The sequence below is a fragment of the Onthophagus taurus genome, chromosome 1, assembly GCF_036711975.1.
Source record: "Onthophagus taurus isolate NC chromosome 1, IU_Otau_3.0, whole genome shotgun sequence".
NCBI lineage: Eukaryota > Metazoa > Arthropoda > Insecta > Coleoptera > Scarabaeidae > Onthophagus > Onthophagus taurus.
This window is the reverse complement of record NC_091966.1, coordinates 17,404,064-17,423,491: the sequence shown is the minus strand read 5'-3', so window position 1 is coordinate 17,423,491 and position 19,428 is coordinate 17,404,064. Positions and strand designations below refer to the sequence as shown.

Sequence of the window (19,428 nt, the reverse complement as noted above, 5' to 3'; positions counted from 1 at the left end):
TAAGAAGGCGATTTTTTAAATTCTATTTTCTTGCAAATAATTGGTGTGATTATGCATATTTCCATACCATGATTAACTGCATCTTTTTATGTATGATTTCTATTCGAAGAATTCTTGTGGCTTTCAGTTGTAGAAAGTGTAGAAACATTTTCTTGCTACCAGAAACATTTAGTAAAGAGCACTTACATTGATCTAGGAATTAAAATGGAAATTTACGGTGGTCATTCACCATAAAAAGCGTGGAACTTTTAGCACGTTTGAAGAAACCTTCAAGATTACGATTTAAAAATCGCCATAATTTTCATAAAATTCATACCGATTAACTCAACATTTAATTACACTTGTAGCCAACACACAATTAATTAGCGAAGTTACACTTGTTTATTGTAATTTCAAGTTATTCAAAGTCGTGATGAGGAATACTTTAATTTGCTGATTGTAGAGATGAAGAACCATACAAATTGTGATAATGACCATTCAATTAGCAGTTAACTGTTGCAAACTTCTCTACCACAAGTCGCACGGTATTCATAGGCAACATACTATGATTATGTACTCAAAAAATCCGTTTGTACAAAAAACTTTACTTATAACAATACTCAAATTTAAACACTTGAAAAACATAATATAACATTGTGCGCAAAATATGGAATTATTGGTTCATCGGCCCACATTTCATACAAACATGCTTTGCAAACAGAGGATTTTAAGAAAGATTTTAACAAATATCGTAACTCTTCCAGAAATTTCTAAACTTTTTCTTGCATTAAAAAAAATTATGCCTAACGAAGCACTCCAATTATTAGCCCCCACCTAAATGTTGATAGTGATGATATTAGAAAGTGATAATGAAGACACTGACTTTTCTCACTCTAGAAATGAATACAAGTTCTTGCCTACCCGCCAAAATATATGGCCAAAACAATGCAGTATGCAGTATTACGGCATAATTGTGTATTACCAAATGGATAAATATCTGATGTAAAGGAAACAAGTATAGCTAAATAGTAAAAGTGGAACAAGAAATCGTAAACACTCACCACAACAAATGACAATTATGGAATAATTCTCAACAAAACACTTCAACAAAAAATATTTTTCAACATTACATTTATTACAAGTATGCCAAATGGAACACAACAAAAGAGAATGACTCATACATTCCCAGACTGCAAATACAGCATTTGATTTTTGTTGCAAGGTGTTTACACTTTATATGTTGCAGTGTGTTGTCAATGTTTTGTCAATTTAAATAATGTAGAACGACAAAGTTGTCGTCTAAATAACTGTTAAAACAAGTTATGATTATTATGAAATCGGTGTACAAAAAATTATGTCAAATTAAGTATATCTAAAGTGACAAGATTAGTGAAGATGGCAACGCGCTAAAACAAGTTAAGTCACCATTGCTTAGAGTATAATAAGTCGATAAAATTAAAACATAATTGCTTTTTATTTGTTGAAGATTTTGGCTTTCTACACAAGGAGATACTCGTCATAGATAAGTAAGTAAACAACCTCGTGAATTCGGTTTCATTCTTGGCCCTTTTCTTAGACCTATCTTATGCAAAAGACTTCAACAGAATTAGTTGAGTAGTTTCGTTAATTTTGTATTTTAATTTTTTATATCTGGAAAGTTTCATAGATTTTGTGGTTATTTTCTGTCAAAGGATTTGTCTATAATATCATTTTTTTTTTCAGAGAAATTGTTCAAAGCAAATCGGATCAACATTTTCTAATGTACCGTTACCGCTTTTTACATATTGGTGTTGCATCAAGTTTAGTTTGACTACCAGATCAGAATTTAGAATAGTTCTCTAATCACAATAAATCAATTTTTTACTGAATATAGAGATGCACCATTTCGTATTATTTATTATTATTTATTACGACGATGAGGGTTTTAAACTTGATTCGATCATATACACGTTTATGGCGATAAGCTCCATGAGCAGAAAGGTCTTAGAGGAGCTATGTAAAAAAAAACCTCCAGATTATAGTAAACAACCGTGAGGCTTCTTTTAGGTTCAGGTTGGGTTTCGTGCTCATTAAAGTGTAATTTATCTTGTATTCAGCTACAAATTTTACAAATAACTAAATATATTTAGTTGCACATATTTCAACATTTAATAATGGATACGTTGTATGAAATCAAAATGAAAATTTTTAAATATTGTGGGATTGTTTCAAACTAAATATTATTCTACTATAACGAGTGCACACCTGTCATTAGTCATCAGAACAAATATCGGTAATTTATTGTTATACAAAGATTAAATCCCTCTTAAAAAATCTATATTAAGTTATCAGATTATTATATATTTAGAAGGTATATATAAAGTAATGTAGTATTTATAAATTAAAATAAAATGTATTTTTGTGCTAGTCGCAAATCTAATTTAATTTTCACACAAGTCTTTAATTTTTTGTAATAATTTTTTCATATATATTTTCCGGTAGGTGAGATGTGAAAGTTGTAAAATGTAAGTGACATGTATATACTTGTTTTAGAATTTGAATACGATAATAATACAGATTATTGTAATGAATTATTTATAATGTACTGCTTCATCTCGCAGAAATATTTTCATGTTAATATATTTAATGGCCTAATAAAAAAACTGTAGATTTCCAATGATCCAAAGGTAATGATTATGGCAATCACAATTAATTATTAGTTAAGATATTTAATTATTGCAATGAAAAAAATAATCATTCTAAATGAACTTAAATTGTCGTTGTTTAAAAGATTGCGCAAAAAGTACCAAATTATAGTTTTAAGTATTGGTTAAATTGTACAAATTAAAAAATTAATTGCTAAAAAACCAAAGCAAAATTGGACTCTTCCAAGATTGACTTAAAAAAAGTTGTTGATGAGTTATTTTGAAATTGTGTTTTTTGTCAAGATTTCAATCGGCAAAAAAAATATACAATTTATGCTAAAGTAGAAATTGATGATTGGCTTCAACGCCCTACCTGTTATGCAAGATGTAATAGATATGGAATAAAGATGAATCCAATGTAGCAATGATATCGTGCAAAAAAGAACTAATGTATTGGGCAATACAAAACGACTAACAAAAGCTTTAGCGGAAAGGATCTGTTAATTAACCGAGAAAGATATGAGGAAATTTATTAAATATTGTGGGTTGGGTATAACAAGGAATTTTTGTTTGGTTGAAGACAAATTTTCAGAATTAAGTTTTCAGAATCATCAAATTTTAATATCTGGACTTCTCCCGAACCCCGTTCGATGAGAAATAAAGAAATACAGTTGAAATAGTCCTTCCTTTTTTGAAATTGGTATTTTTAATTAAGAACGAATCATATCTATAACGAACATTATGGGCATCAATATTTGCTTGAAACTGATTTATATAACTATAACTTGAAGTGAGCAAGGTGAGCAGGTCTACTGCTCCAACAAAAAACGCTAGAATTATATGAAAACAGAAATTAATGGCAGAGTAATAGCTTTTTGAGAAAAATAAGTTAAAATAGTCGCAAGTGATAATTTGGATTCCATGAATTCAAACAAAAATTTTTTGATTTTTTTATTTTAGACCATCTGAATAAACGGATAATCACGCCCAAAAATAATAAACTCGTTAAAATTGGTTGTTTTGACAAATAGACAAATATTGTTAATTTGAAAAATTTCCATTCTTCTAAGAAACCACATTATTCACTTAATTCCTATTATGTTAATAGAAATTAGAAATTTTACTGGTTTAGGACTGTGATAAATTAGTGTCTTATGCGCATTCTCAAATATCTCAATTATATTTATATATAAATCGACTAAAGTTAGATTCAACATAACCGGCTCACTCAGAATGAATTCTTTGCGATTTAACATATCAAAGAAGTCTTTTCTGTTGGTATATAAAAAAGATTATACATAAAAATGCAAAGAAAATAAGTATAAAGATTCTTAGAGTGTAAATCTTTGTGTGGGGTGATTTAGCTTAATGGTTTAATTTTTAACAATTAAAGTATAATTATGTATTACATGCAGAGACATATCGTAAACTACATATAAAAGTTTGAATTACATTTTCAATTTGTAAAGTTCGCTGAAGATGACACAATGCGTCGAAACGTGTAAGAACGTATAATTGCAAACATCTTGGTGCTCAGTTTTAGACTTTGCGACAATTTTAATGGTCGAAAATGGCCCAAACCTTAATCCTCTGTATCTTTCATACTTGGATATAGACCTATATATGTACATTTTCCGGTAAGTGAGATGTGAAAGTTGTAATATATATATGACATGTATGCGAAATGATTAAAAAATTACTATTTGTTTTCGAATTTTAATAAAACAATAATACGGATTATTGTAATGAATTATTTATAATGTACTGCTTCAACATCTCAGAGAAATATTTTCATGGTAATATATTTAATGGCCTAGCCGGTTATTTTAAAAGTGGCTTTAATAAAAAAACTGGAGATTTCCAAAGTTCCAAAGGTATTTAATTATTGCAATGAAAAAAAAACAATCATTCTAAATGAACTTAAATTGTCGTTATTCAAAAGATTGTGCAAAAAGTACCAAATTATAGTTTTAAGGATTGGTTAAATTGTAGAAATTAAAAAATCAATTGTAAAAAAACCAAAGCAAAATTGAACTCTCCAAAGATTGACTTAAAAAAAGTTGTTGATGTATTTTGAAATTGTGTTTTTTGTCAAGATTTCAATCGGCAAAATTTATGTTATTGTAGTGCGAATTATAGTGGAAACACAAGTAAGATGTAATAGAGATGAATCCAGTATAGCAATGATATCGTGCAAAAAAGAAAGAATGTGAAAAACGGCTAACAAAAGCTTTAGCGGAAAGATGTATTAATTAACCGAGCAAGATATGAGGAAATTTATCCCCAAAAAATGACAAAATTACAACATTGAAAACTCCTTCAGCAAACTTATATAACGCCTAATTTCCATAAGTTTATTATCACAATACACATTTATTTATTATTTGCATACAGAATAGATATGAGTTTTTGAGAAACATAAGTTTAAACGCAAGTAATAATTTGGATTCCATGAACCGAAAATTAAACCTTTTTTCAAAACCTTTTCGACAATCAAACTCATTAAAATTGGTTGTTTTGACAAATAGACAAATATTGTTAATTTGAACAATTTCCATTTTTCTAAGAAACCACATTATTCACTTAATTCCTATTATGTAAATTGAAATTAGAAATTTAACAGGTTTAGGACTGTGATGTATTAGTGTCCTAAGCGCATATTTTTAATTTCATCGAAACGCATTCTCTCAAATATCTCAATTATATTTATATATATAACATATCAAAGATGTCTTTTCTGTTGGTATACAAAAAACATTATACATAAAAAGGCAAAGAAAATAAATACATATAGAAATTCAGAGTGTAAATCTTTCTGTGGAGCGATTTAGCTTCATGGTTTAATTTTTAACAACTAAGTATAATTATGTATTACATGCAGAGACATATCGTAAACTACATATAAAAGTTTGAATTATATTTTCAATTTGTAAAATTCGCTGAAGATGACACAATGTGTCGAAACGTGTAAGAACGTATAATTGCAAACATCTTGGTGCTAAGTTTTAGACTTTGCGACAATTTTAATGGTCGAAAATGACCCAAAGTTACGGCAAATGTGTACATTTTTAGGGAAATCTACCGTGACCAAAAAACCATACTTTGGTGAGATGGCTTTTTCCGGAAATCCGAATAACACAACAATTTTTTGAACTTTTTGCAGGTTTCTATCCGCCGGGCATTTTACAAAAATTTCTTGTTAATATTTAGATTTAGTACATTGAAATCCCCAAAAAATTACAACATTCAAATCTCCTTCACCAAAGTTATATAAAGCCTAATTCCCACAAGATTATTTTCACAGTACATATTTATTTATTATTTGCATACAGAATAAATATGAGTTGATTCATAAAACATTTATCTACAAAAAAAAGTACTTAAATAAGATCTGAATGGATAACATCCAAAAGTTTTGGACAGCAAAAAATATATATTTTAAATATCCTTAGATATTTTGTCTAAAATATGGCAAAATACTTAGAAATTTTGGCTATGTTTCTAAAAGGCAAATTTTGAATTATGCAATAAATCTTTTGATAATCACAAAAAAAGTTGTTAATATTATCACCTCATCCATTGATAATAACCTTATATCAATGATAAACTTCATAATCCAGAGATTAAATAAATATCGAGTTACCGTCGGTAGGGATAAAATAAACGTTACATAATTTGGAATAACATAAATAATGCATAAAGATAATTCCTACCTGAGATGCTGATGGATAAGAGTAACCAAATTGTGTATAAGCTGCCATCTCTCTTATAAAACAAAGAGTCTATCGCGCCGGTCATACACAGTTCCAAAAAAAAACAAACTTAAAAATATAAACTTAACTTCAAAGAAAAATTTTATTTGAAAAAACCAGTCACAACACGCAAAAAAAATAAAATTTATGTTTCTAATATATTCGCGCACCTCACCGCGTAATCATGGATAGCGATGAAAATAGTCTTTTAAGGGGTTGTTCATATAAGTACGTAACGTAATCTACGCGGTGCGCACCACAAAAACGACACACACCACTGACGTTCGACGTGAGCACCGCGGAGTGCCAACAGTGACTGGCGAAACGTTCCTACCCTCTTCTGCGACGGGAAGTGTGTCAGCCTCTGGATTTTGAGTCTGGGGCGGAGCTCTCCATAGCGACCAGTCGGTACATGGAAAAGGTGGATCGACGCGTGATGCGCGCGATTCCGTTCGTTCCCCACCAAAACTACGACCGATAGAAGGCGGATCAGTACCGCCCATTAACGCTTTAAACAGAGAGGCGATCTTGAGAGTTGAACTGAGAGTTTATGAGAGTTCGCGGATCCGGACAAATCCCACCTCGTCGGTCCTCCCGGAGTCTCTTTCTCTCTCTCGGGGCGCCTGGCTTTAGGGACGGGGATAACAAAAACGCTAACGGAATTTATTAGATACAAGGTGTTTGTCTGAATGAATCGCTCGCGTCATTTGTATTCCGATTTGGACGAATGATGCTCCACGGTTTTTACACGAAAACCCACTTTACACGTCTTCAAGAAGTGGGCCCCGTGTGGAGACGATCGTCCACGTGACAAGATTTTTTTTGGAAAACGTTGTTGGTTTTTAAGATATCGGACTTTTTAAAAGATATGTTTATTAAATGGACACGACATCAAAATCACACTGTTTAGATCTGATGATGAAAGGAATCAACATGAAAGCTTTTATGTAGGTTTCTTGTTTTTCTAAATTGATTATTTTTGTTTTTTTTTATGATAAATCGTTTAAGAGATTAACTTCATAATTTTTAATGCAATTAAAACTGACTTTACACGATTACTTAAAATGTATCTACAAATTAAAACATATTAACTTCATTTATTTTTTGCCTTAAATTAAAAATGATAAGAGTTTTTTTTTTAACAAAGTCAATCAAATATTAAACAAAATTTATATTTCTGACAACATTTAATTTCTTCTAATAGTTTTTTATGTAATGAGTCTATAATTAAAGTTTTGAATAAGTAAAAATTAGTTGCAAAATAATCAAACAATCTTACAGTAATCAGAAGTTTTCGTTTATGTGCAGAAATTCAGTCTACCCTTTGCTATACGTCAGTAAATTGTTCTTGTAGACAGCGGTAATTTATGTGGAATATAAATCATTCGCTACTCGCAGCTAACTAAGCACAGAGTAACTAGAACTGGGATTTGGGATAGTAAAGTGAAGCCCAATCTCTGTCTTTGTCTAATGAATGGAAATCCATATAGTCATTGATCTTTTTGTCGTCAAGTCTAAAACTACTTGCAGATGGCGTTATGTCCACTATTAAAGTTGGTGGTAAACACAAGATGAGTTAAAAAATATATATTTTGAACAAATATTTATAGGACGAAGATTTTTCTATTTTTTATTTAAAATTGTAACAATATCGCACCTTTTCTTCATAGAACTTATTATCAATTTAATTTAAGGCAGAAAAGTAAGTAAGTATTTATGGATATTTTATTTTTGTTTCTCTACCGGTTTCGCCACATAATTATGGCATCTTCAGGAGAATACGTCAATGGTTACAAAAGCATCCTATGATATAAGTTACTGGGCATTTCTTTATGTCTTTTCACCCTTAAACTACACTAAGAATCTTATAAAATTGCGATTAGAGATTATTAAATTTTATGAAGCGTTATTGTGTTGTGCACCTTGCCGTCAAAGTTGATTTGATGATAGATCCATTTAAAGTGCAAAAACGAATTTTATTTACATCAAACATAAAATGGAAAGAAAATCATTGAATAATATTGATAAGTTTAATACTAGTACATCAGTTCAACAGAATCATAAGTATGTGCAAGTTCAAGATTATTTGCTAGCTACCTAATATACCACTGAACATGAAGCCATTGACACTGTATATCATCTACAAACAAGACAGGAGAAAATCGATACTAGGCAGAACATTAATATAAATAATAAAGAATCTTATTATATTTTTTGAGGCAAACCAATCTAAAGATATTTTACATCACCGCTAGAATATTTCCAGTGTTTTTTGAATGTTTTTAGCAAAAGTTGGTGAAATAATGATAAGTCTGTAATTAATCATTTTTTTAAGTAGTGATATAATTTAGAAGGATTTAATCTTTCTAATTGAAGTTGTTATCAAATTAAATTTTTATATTTAATGTTTCCTTATTCTTATTTGTGCAAGATAGACAATGTTTTCATGCACATCTTCTATGTGTTTACCTCAAAAAACACTTTATTGCATCCGATGCCTAATTGGAACTTATGGGAGATAGGAGATGTTATTTATCGGAATCTTATTGATATTTTCTAAGATTGGTTAAGTAAAATGTTTGCCATAAGCTAAAAAAATTAAGACTTTTGGATTTGAGAACCCAAATTCATAATTTTATAGCTTCTGGAAACTACTAAAAACTAGCATAGTATAGATTTTTAGTTTTAATTAGAGGTAGTGTTATCACATTAATTTATCTAGATTACTATCTGATCTATTTCAGGTTACGTTGAATTATCGCGGTTTTTACAAATATTTATTTAGATTTTCATAACATGGTTTGTAACTTCACATAACACGTCATTAAATAGGTATCTATTTGAGGAAATAGAGAGATAATTTTAGAGTTAGGTACTCATTTAATCATGTTACGAATATGGCAAGTGCCTCAAAAACAATACAGTGAAGATAAAATGTATCCAGAAGAATTTCTGCGGATATCAACATACTTATCATGTAAATTGATACAATATCAACTTCTTTTACCAGTTTCTTATCTAATTGTTAAATTAAAAACTGTAACTAGACTGAAATGCCTTTGGCGATGGTTGTTGGTGTAACAAATTATTCTGATAATACCATCACGTCTTAGATTAACGATCTCGAATAGGATGGACTTATATGGTGGGCAATAAAATTGGCAGCAAGGTAACCAAAATTTACATAGAGTTTGGAGCTTCACTAAGATGATTAGCATCGCATTAGCTAAACAATTTAGCAGACCATGAACAATACTAGTGGGAAAGAAACCTGGATCGACACAGATCCGTGTTAATTACCAACCGCAAATGACTGTATTAGCTAATAGAACATGAAGCATAAGTTACGGCTCACTGACAACAACTTTAAGCGATTAATAGAAAGTGTCTTAAAAGTTTTATCGTGAAGAAATTGTCGGGTATATCAGGATGTTGTAATCGTGACAGTTTAGAAAGCATTTATAAAATTTGGCAGGATTCTGTTATGCATCAATTTAAAACTTACAAAAATATGTAGCATCTTGCGTTCTGTGTAAATATTTAAAACAAATGAAAGCAATTTGGCAAAACTTACAGTTGTCCAAAAGCTTTTATGACACATCGTACTCTTTACTAACACTAATAAATAGATGATAAGATGTATTACTAATCCGTATAAAAATTGTTACCTAAAATATGACTTCATGCAAGTCCAACGTAGTATCTAATAATAGTTTTGTACAAAAATTTGTTGTACAACTAGTAGTAATTTTTCGCTATAGACATTATTAAATCAACAGTTTTTAATGTTCGCAAGCAAGCAAATTTGGAGGTGTATGAAAAACCGTTATTAATCACTAAAATATGTTAGACTACAGCTTTGCTTATTGCATATTAACCAAAATGATTTTATTTAGCCCTACTTTGTTTTAAATGAAAGTCGGCCATGTTAAAGTAGAAAAAATATGTATACATGTTACCAGCAATCTCCGTTACACCGGCACACCTAAGATTGACTAGATTGACGAGCATTTTTGACCAAGTCCGAAATAACTTTTAATTTCGGGATTTGCCTAGTATGCAACTAGGCAAACTTAGGTGTGCCAAATGAGGCGCAGGCAAAGTCCGAAAAGTGTAAATTAACTTAGGAGTTTGCCTAAAGTGGGTCAGGCAAACTTGGGTTTCATGTGTTTACCAGGATCATCTAACTAAGTTTATAATTTTAAGTCCATTAAAGACGAAGACAGAAGAGGAAGTGGCTTACACATTATTAGATATTTTTTGTATTTTGGGGACTCCCAGCATGTTGTAGTCGTACAACCGACGAGAGTTTGCTAATCGGGTAGTTGACGAGTTAAGGGAAGTGTGTTAAGGGACGTAGAAGATATGTTATTTGCGTGGTTGGAAAACAATAAGACTAAGCATTAGAGCGAAGGTGATCGTTTTTGTCAGCTTCAGAAAAACAATGCACACCATAGCGGAATACGACAAACACCATTTGAAGCGATGTTTGGTAACCGATAATTACAGTTCAGTACAAAAAAAAACAGTTTCTATTTCATTAAAGGAAGAAACACTCATATCGGAATACAGTCATTGCCTGAATCTATCAAAAAAGTTCTTAGAACTAAAGATCTTGAAGAAGCACTTGCAACTACTGTGGAGCAGGAGAATTCCACTCGTGGTCCTAATGTAAAAAGTTTTGGAGGATCAACTCCGTTTCCTGATGGTGAAAATACTAAAGAACAACTCCTGCCCTTGATGTTGACATGGCAAAATTAGAACCTGTTTGTTGCATATGCGTAAAAGAAACTTTAGGAGTCCACAAGTGTTATAGCTGTGCTCAAGATGTTCATGTCGTCTGTGCCCAGAGTAGAAGTAATACCAACGAGGGTTACGGAGCATCAGTTTTATGTCTTCGGTGTGCAAAAAGAAAAACGATGACTTTTAATCAAGACTTTGGAACCACTGACATTGGAACCAAGAAAGGAATTATTGTCTCGCTGTATTTGAGAAATCAAATTCAAGCGTGTAAAGACACACTTTTGAAAATTTAAGACATCCCAGAGACTGAATTCTCTCTGCGTCAGATTAGTAGCCAAAACTCTGCCTTCGGGGGGCAAGGGTTTTTGAAGTGTAACTGCAATAGGAAATGTTAAACAAATTTATGCAAATGTAAGAGCGCTAAAGTGCTTTGCAACTCGAAATGTCACCATTATATATTTCCCATATAATTTTACGTATTGTTATTTTTGTATGTTGTTTTTTATTTACAGAAATAGAGGAGTATTGGGAAAATTCCAATTCCGTTATTTTTGATGTTAGTTAAGAAGCCAAAGGGTACGCACACATAGACAGCTTGTTGAAACGCTGATAGCAGTAAACAGTGTTTTGAATATGCGCACCCTAAATTTGCTTAACCCACTGAGGTAAAGTCCGAAGTTAATTTACACTTTTCGGACTTTACGTGAGTTTCATTTGGCACACCTAAGTTTGCCTAGTTGCTTACTAGGCAAACCCTGAGTGATTAAATGTTTTTAGGACTTGGTCAAAAATGCTCAGGCAATGTGCGAATTGCCTAGTCAATCTTAGATGTGCCGGCGTAACCGAAATTGCCGGTAACATATAAATTAAAGTGGCCACCTGGAAATTATGATTTGAAATAACCCGAATTCAAACAGTTTTATTTCTTAATTCCTGTCGTTTTGGAGAAACCTTTATTTAAAATGAAGCGGTCACCATGAAAACTTATAATTTGGAATAATCTAACCTCTAACGTTTCCTTATAGCCTCAAAAAGTTACATTTCTTGATTTCTTAATTCCGATACGATCTGGAGAAAAATATGTTCTTTAGCTACACTTGTAGCAAAAGTCAAATTAAATTTTAAAAGTTAATACAAGATAAAGCAGGTCATCAAAATACAAGTCATCTTGGAAGATTATATATCCTCAAAAAGTTTCGCTTTTTAATTCCGATATGTTTTGGAGAAAAGACATTTTTTTAACATCAATTTTTAAACTGATGTATAATATAAAAGGAGAATTTTGAAAGATTATAATTTGGCATAACTTCACCTAATATGTTCCTTTATAATCTCAGAAAGTTTTATTTCTTAATTCTGATAAGTTTCGGAAAAAAGGATTTCTTTTTCAACTAATCTCAAATGATATCGGTGGTTTTTAAAAATATATATAAAATGACGGGTCATCAAGAGTTGCGGGTTTAACATCAAAAAAGTTCCTTAGAGCATTAGGAAATGTGCCGGATTGTTTTAAAGCTCTGCAGTAACACTGCCATAGCTGGCATAGCCTGGTATAGGTGACGGGGAAGTTCAAATCCAAGTCCTCCTTTGGTTCTTGCTTGGAGAGGATCTGCTGGTTTATTCCTGGTGGTGCGTTTTCCTTCCAGTCTTTTTCCTATTCAGAGCTGATATTGTAATTATTACTAGTCAGCAAGATTTAGTGGACAGTGTCAGAATCTGAGACGATTCTTATCAAGATAAGGTCCTCATGAATCGGCAGCAGTGAGTTCTCGGTTATTTTCTTCAACTCTTTTAGAACAGCATTCGATTTGCCGCGGCGATATTACTTAGCGTTGGGAGCCAGTGAGGAGGAATGTATTTAAGACATCCTGATATTGTTCTCATAGTCGAGTTCATTTGTGGGTTGAATACTTTTCTTGCTAATATGAAAACTGAGGAAGTAAACAAAAGTTTTTGGGCTATTTTCTACATTCGCCTCTGTAGTGAGAGTTGGACTTAAAACATAAACTATTTAGGGCCGGTTGTATAATATACCGATAAGTTAGTCTGTACTGTATTACAATGTACGGATATTTTTGTCGGTAAGATTATCGGCAGGATAACTTATCGGGTACACAGTGGTGCCGATAAGACAGTTATCCGCCAGATATTTATGGTTATCAAGATTTTTATATAAAAACTTTGTATGGTTACTGCATAGGTTAACTTATAACGTTAATCGTTAACTTTATACGTACGTTGTGTTAGTTGTGTCGTGAAAAATGTTTAAACAATTGTTATTATTTTCAAAATGATAATTCAAACTTCAAAGAAAGACGTTAGCGTTACCAACCTACGGCACAAATCACTAGATATGGGGAAAAACTACTATCAACCCACTCTTATTTCGTCGATAGCTATTCTACCGACAAAAACAGTTTGTACAACAGCGAATATCTTTATCCTCCCGATAAATTTATCGGCCGGATAGTTTTCAGGTAGATTTATCAGTATATTGTGCAACCGGCCCTCAGTTCCTTTGTAATATTTTTCAAATTACAGAAAAATTTTATCATAACAAAAGTTAACTTTGATCTTAGACTGTTCATAACACTTTTAGGCTTGATTAGAACATATTCTTGATTCCGATGTTTCTTCAGCTTTACCAATTTGACATTTTTTTATGAAAAGTAGTTTTTTAAGAGTTGTATTGTCCTAAATAATTATTGCACTATTCGTTTAGCTGTAAAGGTTTATAATAATTAAGCTTTTCTTCGCAATATCATGTACCGCATTCATAAAATCACGTATGAAACGGCTTTATAATATTATATTTCTCAGCTGGTTGTGTAATACTTGTTATTCTACTAATTAGCAGAATTCTATGCCACCATTTTCAACTAATTTTTCTGTTCCCAAATAGAACGACGGTTTACATATATTTCCACATCGTAATTCATTAATATGTATATGCCACTTGAAAGATTATTTGCAATTAAAACTTAACTATTTTTATTCTTGTCAAATGTAAATAAACATTTAATTTAACTTTGAAATTTGTCAACGATATTTCCTTGAAATATCCATTTTTTTAAACTCACATTCTAATTATACATTTCCGACATGTACGACTATTGTTTTTGTTCCAAGACACGCCAAAGTGTTGATACAAAGGGTGTATACTCGCACGTGGCTCTATCGTTGCCGCCGTCCTACTCGGAGAACATTGTTTTCAGAAAATAATAAAATCGCGCCGGAACAATCGACGACAAGCTTCGTCGTCCGGTTTTTCCCCGATTTCTTATTTAACACCCCGCCGCCCGGCGGCCCCATTCAATCGACGCCCGCCTACCAAACAATGACTCCGGAGCGTTCGTAAAATGAATTCAAATGACCACTTCTTTAATAATCCGTAAATAGACGTTCCGACAACTCGAAAACAATACGGAAAGAATAGATAAAGAAAACTGTGGAAGAGACTCGAAAAGTATAGTGTTATTAATGGGTTGAGTGAGAAAGTAATAATTAGTTTTTATTTTTCTTTTATTAAGTTCTTAATTTCCTGTTAAACATAATCATTTAACATTATTTCTTTTGCAAACATTCAAAAGGAAATGTTTACACAGCTCATCCGAAAGGCTAATATTGACGGATGATTTTTCATTTCATGTCACATCATGAAACCACCCGAGGTTTGGTTGTCAAACCGCTAATATACCCTTGAGACTGATTTAACAATTGATCTTTGAAACGAGGTAAAAATGCAGGTAGATTATTATGCGGTTAACCACGTGAGAGAATACTTTTATTTACTTTTAAACCATTTGTTCTTTACGGAGAAGTTAATAACGAGCGTGAAAACTTTTTTGTCGGCATTTAACAAATTTGCAGTATCGTAACGATAAAGTTTTGGTGGTTATTACTCAGGTATAAAGTTTTTAACTTTATATCTTGCTTCTTCCTTCCGATTTGGGGGTTGTTTCATCATCTTTAGCCTGCGGCATTTTAGCTAACAAAGTTTCGAACGAACAAGGAGGGAGATGTGTTGTAATTTCTAAGGGTTTTCGACTTGCTTTCCTAATTAGTAAACTATATTAGTTTCTTGTATTATATATTTTAAAATGTTATAGAAAGAAGGACGAATTAATTTAAATTAAATCTTAAGGAAATCATTTTTGTTTCTTTTTTTAGTGCTGACTTGTTTGTAATAATAAATTTAATCGCATGTTAATCCTCACTTCAGGAAAACCAGCACTAATCATCAATTAGCGATATTCTTAATTAACATCAGATTTTACATACATTATACGTCTCGATTTATTACAATTAATGCTCTGGCGATTCAAGGGAGAATTATTAATATGTAAAACACGACTCGGGCGGGATTTTTTTATTAAGATAATTACAGCTGCCTACACTTTCATGTAGGTAAAGTAAAAACAGATTTGCATCGACTTAAATTTATTCGTATTTAACATATTAAATTTTTCTCTTAAGATTTCGACTTTATCTAGAAGTGATTTTACCTAAAGTATTGATTACCGTATTACGAAGATCAACATAACATAATGTAGCCCTCCCTTAACATAATTAAATATAATATTACTTAACGACTTCCTTTTTTAGCGCCGATTTCGCTGCTCCCCTATTGTCCTTAATTAATTTTCGCAACTCCATTACCGTAATGACTGTAATCTGTGCTCGAAAAACGTACCGAGCAAATTCACATAGCCATATATAATAATGGATATGCAAATTGGGTATAATGCAGGAAAAATTACTGAAGTCTTATGGTCTCGGAGTAGAATTAATCAACCGCGTTCGCCGTACACAATAACAACCTCTACAGAAAAAAATATGCTCATTATACTACAAATGTCGTACGTTAGACTCACTTTATATAAATTTACATATTTAAAATAAATTGTCTTTAAGTAAGAACACCGTCAGAGATAATTTATTCCTTTAGTACAGGTGTTAAAGTTTAATTTTAATGACTGTACCGTTAGAAACATTCTCAAAATAAATATGATTAAAATGTAGTAAACGTGTGTCTTAACATGGATAAACTATCAAAACACGCAATAACAACTAAAACTAGAGCTCACACTTGCTGTAGAACTAACGTTAGACCTAGAACTAGAAATATCTGGGTTCTAGTACTGTCTTAATAAAATTAACTATAACGTAAGTACGGATAAAAATATTCCTAATGCATCAACAAATCGCAATACAGAGTTATTTCATATTTATCTATTACGAATTTCCAGTGATAAAGCATAAATCACAAAATGTCAAAATTGGCCGATTTTCCTTCACAAAATTAACTATAACGTAAGTACTAAAACTAATGGAGAGAGACGTTATGGATAAAAAATATTCCTAATGTATCAATAAATCGTAATTCATAATTATTTCATGGTTATCTATTACCAGTTTCCAGTGATATAGCATAAATCACAAAATGTTAAAATTGGACGATTTTTCTTAACAAAATCAACTACATATAACGTAAGTACTAAAACTGATGGAGAAAGACGTTATGAGTCAACAATATTCCTAATGTATCAATAAATCGTAATCCATAATTATTTCATGGTTATCTATCACCAGATTCTAGTGATACAGAATAAATCACAAAATATCAAAATTGGACGATTTTCCTTAATAAAATCACCTGTAACGTAAATACTAAAACTGATGGAGAAAGACGTTATGAATAAAAAATATTCTTAATGCACCGCGAAATCATAATCCATAATTATTTCATGGTTATCTATCACCAGATTCTAGTGATACAGCATTAATAGCATACTTAAATTACAAAACGTCAAAATTGGAAGATTTTTCTTAATACAATCAACTATAACGTAAGTACTAAAACTGATGGAGAGAGACGTTATGGATAAAAAATATTCTTAATGTATCAATAAATCATAATCCAGAGTTATTTCATATTTATTTATTACCAGTTTCCAGTGATAAAGCATAAATCACATAATGTCAAAATTGGACGATTTTCCTTAACAAAATCAACTATAACGTAAGTACTAAAACTGATGAAGAAAGACATTATGAATTAAAATAATTCCTAATGTACCAAGAAATCATAATCCATAATTATTTCATGGTTATCTATCACTAGATTCTAGTGATATAGAATAAATCACAAAATGTCAAAATTGGACGATTTTCCTTAACAAAATCAACTATAACGTAAGTACTAAAACAGATGGAGAAACCTGTTATGAATAAAAAATATTCTTAATGCATCGGGAAATCATAATCCATAATTATTTCATGGTTATCTATCACAAGATTCTACTTAGTGATATAGCATAAATCACAAAATGTCAAAATTGGACGATTTTCCTTAACAAAATCACCTATAACGTAAGTACTAAAACTGATGGAGAAAGATGTTATGAATTACAAATATTCCTAATGTATCAAGAAATCATAATCCATAATTATTTCATGGTTATCTATTACCAAATTCTAGTGATATAGCATAAATCACAAAATGTCAAAATTGGACGATTTTCGTTAACAAAATCAACTATAACGTAAGTACTAAAACTACTGGAGAAAGACGTTATGAAATAAAAATATTCTTAATGTATCAAGAAATCATAATCCATCATTATTTCATGGTTATCTATCACCATATTTTAGTGATATAGCGTAAATCACAAAATGTCAAAATTGGACGATTTTTCTTAATAAAATCAACTATATATAACGTACGTAGTATGTAAGTACTAAAACTGATGGAGAAAGATGTTACGAATTAAAAATATTCCTAATGTATCAAGAAATCATAATCCATAATTATTTCATGGTTATCTATCACCAGATTCTAGTGATATAGCATAAATCACAAACTGTCAAAATTGGACGATTTTCCTTAACAAAATCAACTATAACGTAAGTACTAAAACAGATGGAGAAACCTGTTATGAATAAAAAATATTCCTAATGCACCAGGAAATCATAATCCATACTAATTTCGTATTTATCCATCACCAGTTTCCAGTGATATAGCATAACTCACAAAATGTCAAAATTGGACGATTTTTCTCAACAAAATCAACTGTAATGTAAGTACTAAAACTGATGGAGAAACACGTTATGAATAAAAAATATACCTAATGCATCATTGCAGGAAATGTTATGTCTTATATTAATGGATGGCTTAAAATATTTTATCCGTTACATCGGATGTCCGTTTTAACGAGGTTCATTATGTCGAGGTTTTATTGTATTGAGTTTTACTTTAATTTATGTGCGTCATTTCATGATCCAATTGTATTTAGTTTTATTTGAAGGTATAAAAACACCAATTTTTATTAAGATAAATAATAATAATAAATAATATCTTTTTACATGAGAATGCACTTTATTTTAAAATTGATGTAGTTTTTAAAGATTATAACTTGTCGACAGATAATTTAAACGTTTCAACTAACCTTTTATTACCAACTACATTTCAAATCGTCATGTTTTCACGAAAATAAACTTAATCATATCTCGATTAATTACTAAAAACATGGATTAACAATTTATTGGTAATATTACTTATGATTATACATTGGTCTACAAACTTAAATTGCCCCTTTTCAAACTTATCATTATCTATTTAGTGTTATCTATCTTTATATTGTCTCACTATATGTAATTTTTCGATTTCCTTTTAAAACGTATTAAATTTTTTTTTGAGTCACCCTCTAAAAATTCAACAGGATACAGGTAGAACCCGTCTGGCGCCACCGGTAGCAAGACAACTTCCCCCAAAATGTGACTAGAAACTTGCGCAAAGACGACTTTCAAACAATATTAAAATCGGGGGTGTTACGCTGCCGTCGCCGTTTTTATTTTTATTGCCTGCGCCGTTTCCCAAGGATCAATTAGGACTTTATAGGTTTTTGTGGCCCTTATTGCGTCCATGTGAGAAATTCGGCCCAACGCCGTCGCCCGAAACTATTAGGTTACGTTTTTCGGGCTTTACACTCCGAAACGCCCTGAGTCGGTGGACCCTAAGTGGTAATAAATGAGCGGGGAGTTGACTCCACTCGAGCTTCTATTGAAATGTGCTATACGGCGCCACAATAAAATGACAGGCGTAAAGGATGGAACGCATTTATACGCGTCGGCGGAGATAAATTCGACGGTAGTGAATCCGAAAATGTTTTGCTTTTTTCGACGAAAAATTTTGGAAATGCGATACACAGTTTTAAGTGGTTAGAAGATAATTATTAAACCCTATGTAATTGAGAAGACATCACAAAACATCTAGACTTAAGAGGTTGTAAACCCTGCAAAATTGATTATTTATTATATAGTTGTAACTG

General features: G+C 31.2%; 1 protein-coding gene across 2 annotated transcripts in view; it reads right to left on the bottom strand.

Annotated features, from left to right (window-relative positions):
• LOC111413261 (araucan) overlaps nt 1-19,428 on the bottom strand; it is a 117,300-nt gene that overhangs the window by 35,489 nt on the left and 62,383 nt on the right. The window contains exon 1 of one of the 2 annotated variants that reach the window (XM_023044165.2): nt 6,317-6,714. The exons of the other annotated variant lie outside the window; for it this stretch is intronic. Within the exon in view, the coding sequence (XP_022899933.1) occupies nt 6,317-6,364 (48 nt within the window). The 5' untranslated portion in view covers nt 6,365-6,714. Of the gene's footprint in view, nt 1-6,316; nt 6,715-19,428 lie in introns of those variants that run through there. 2 annotated transcript variants of the gene reach the window in all.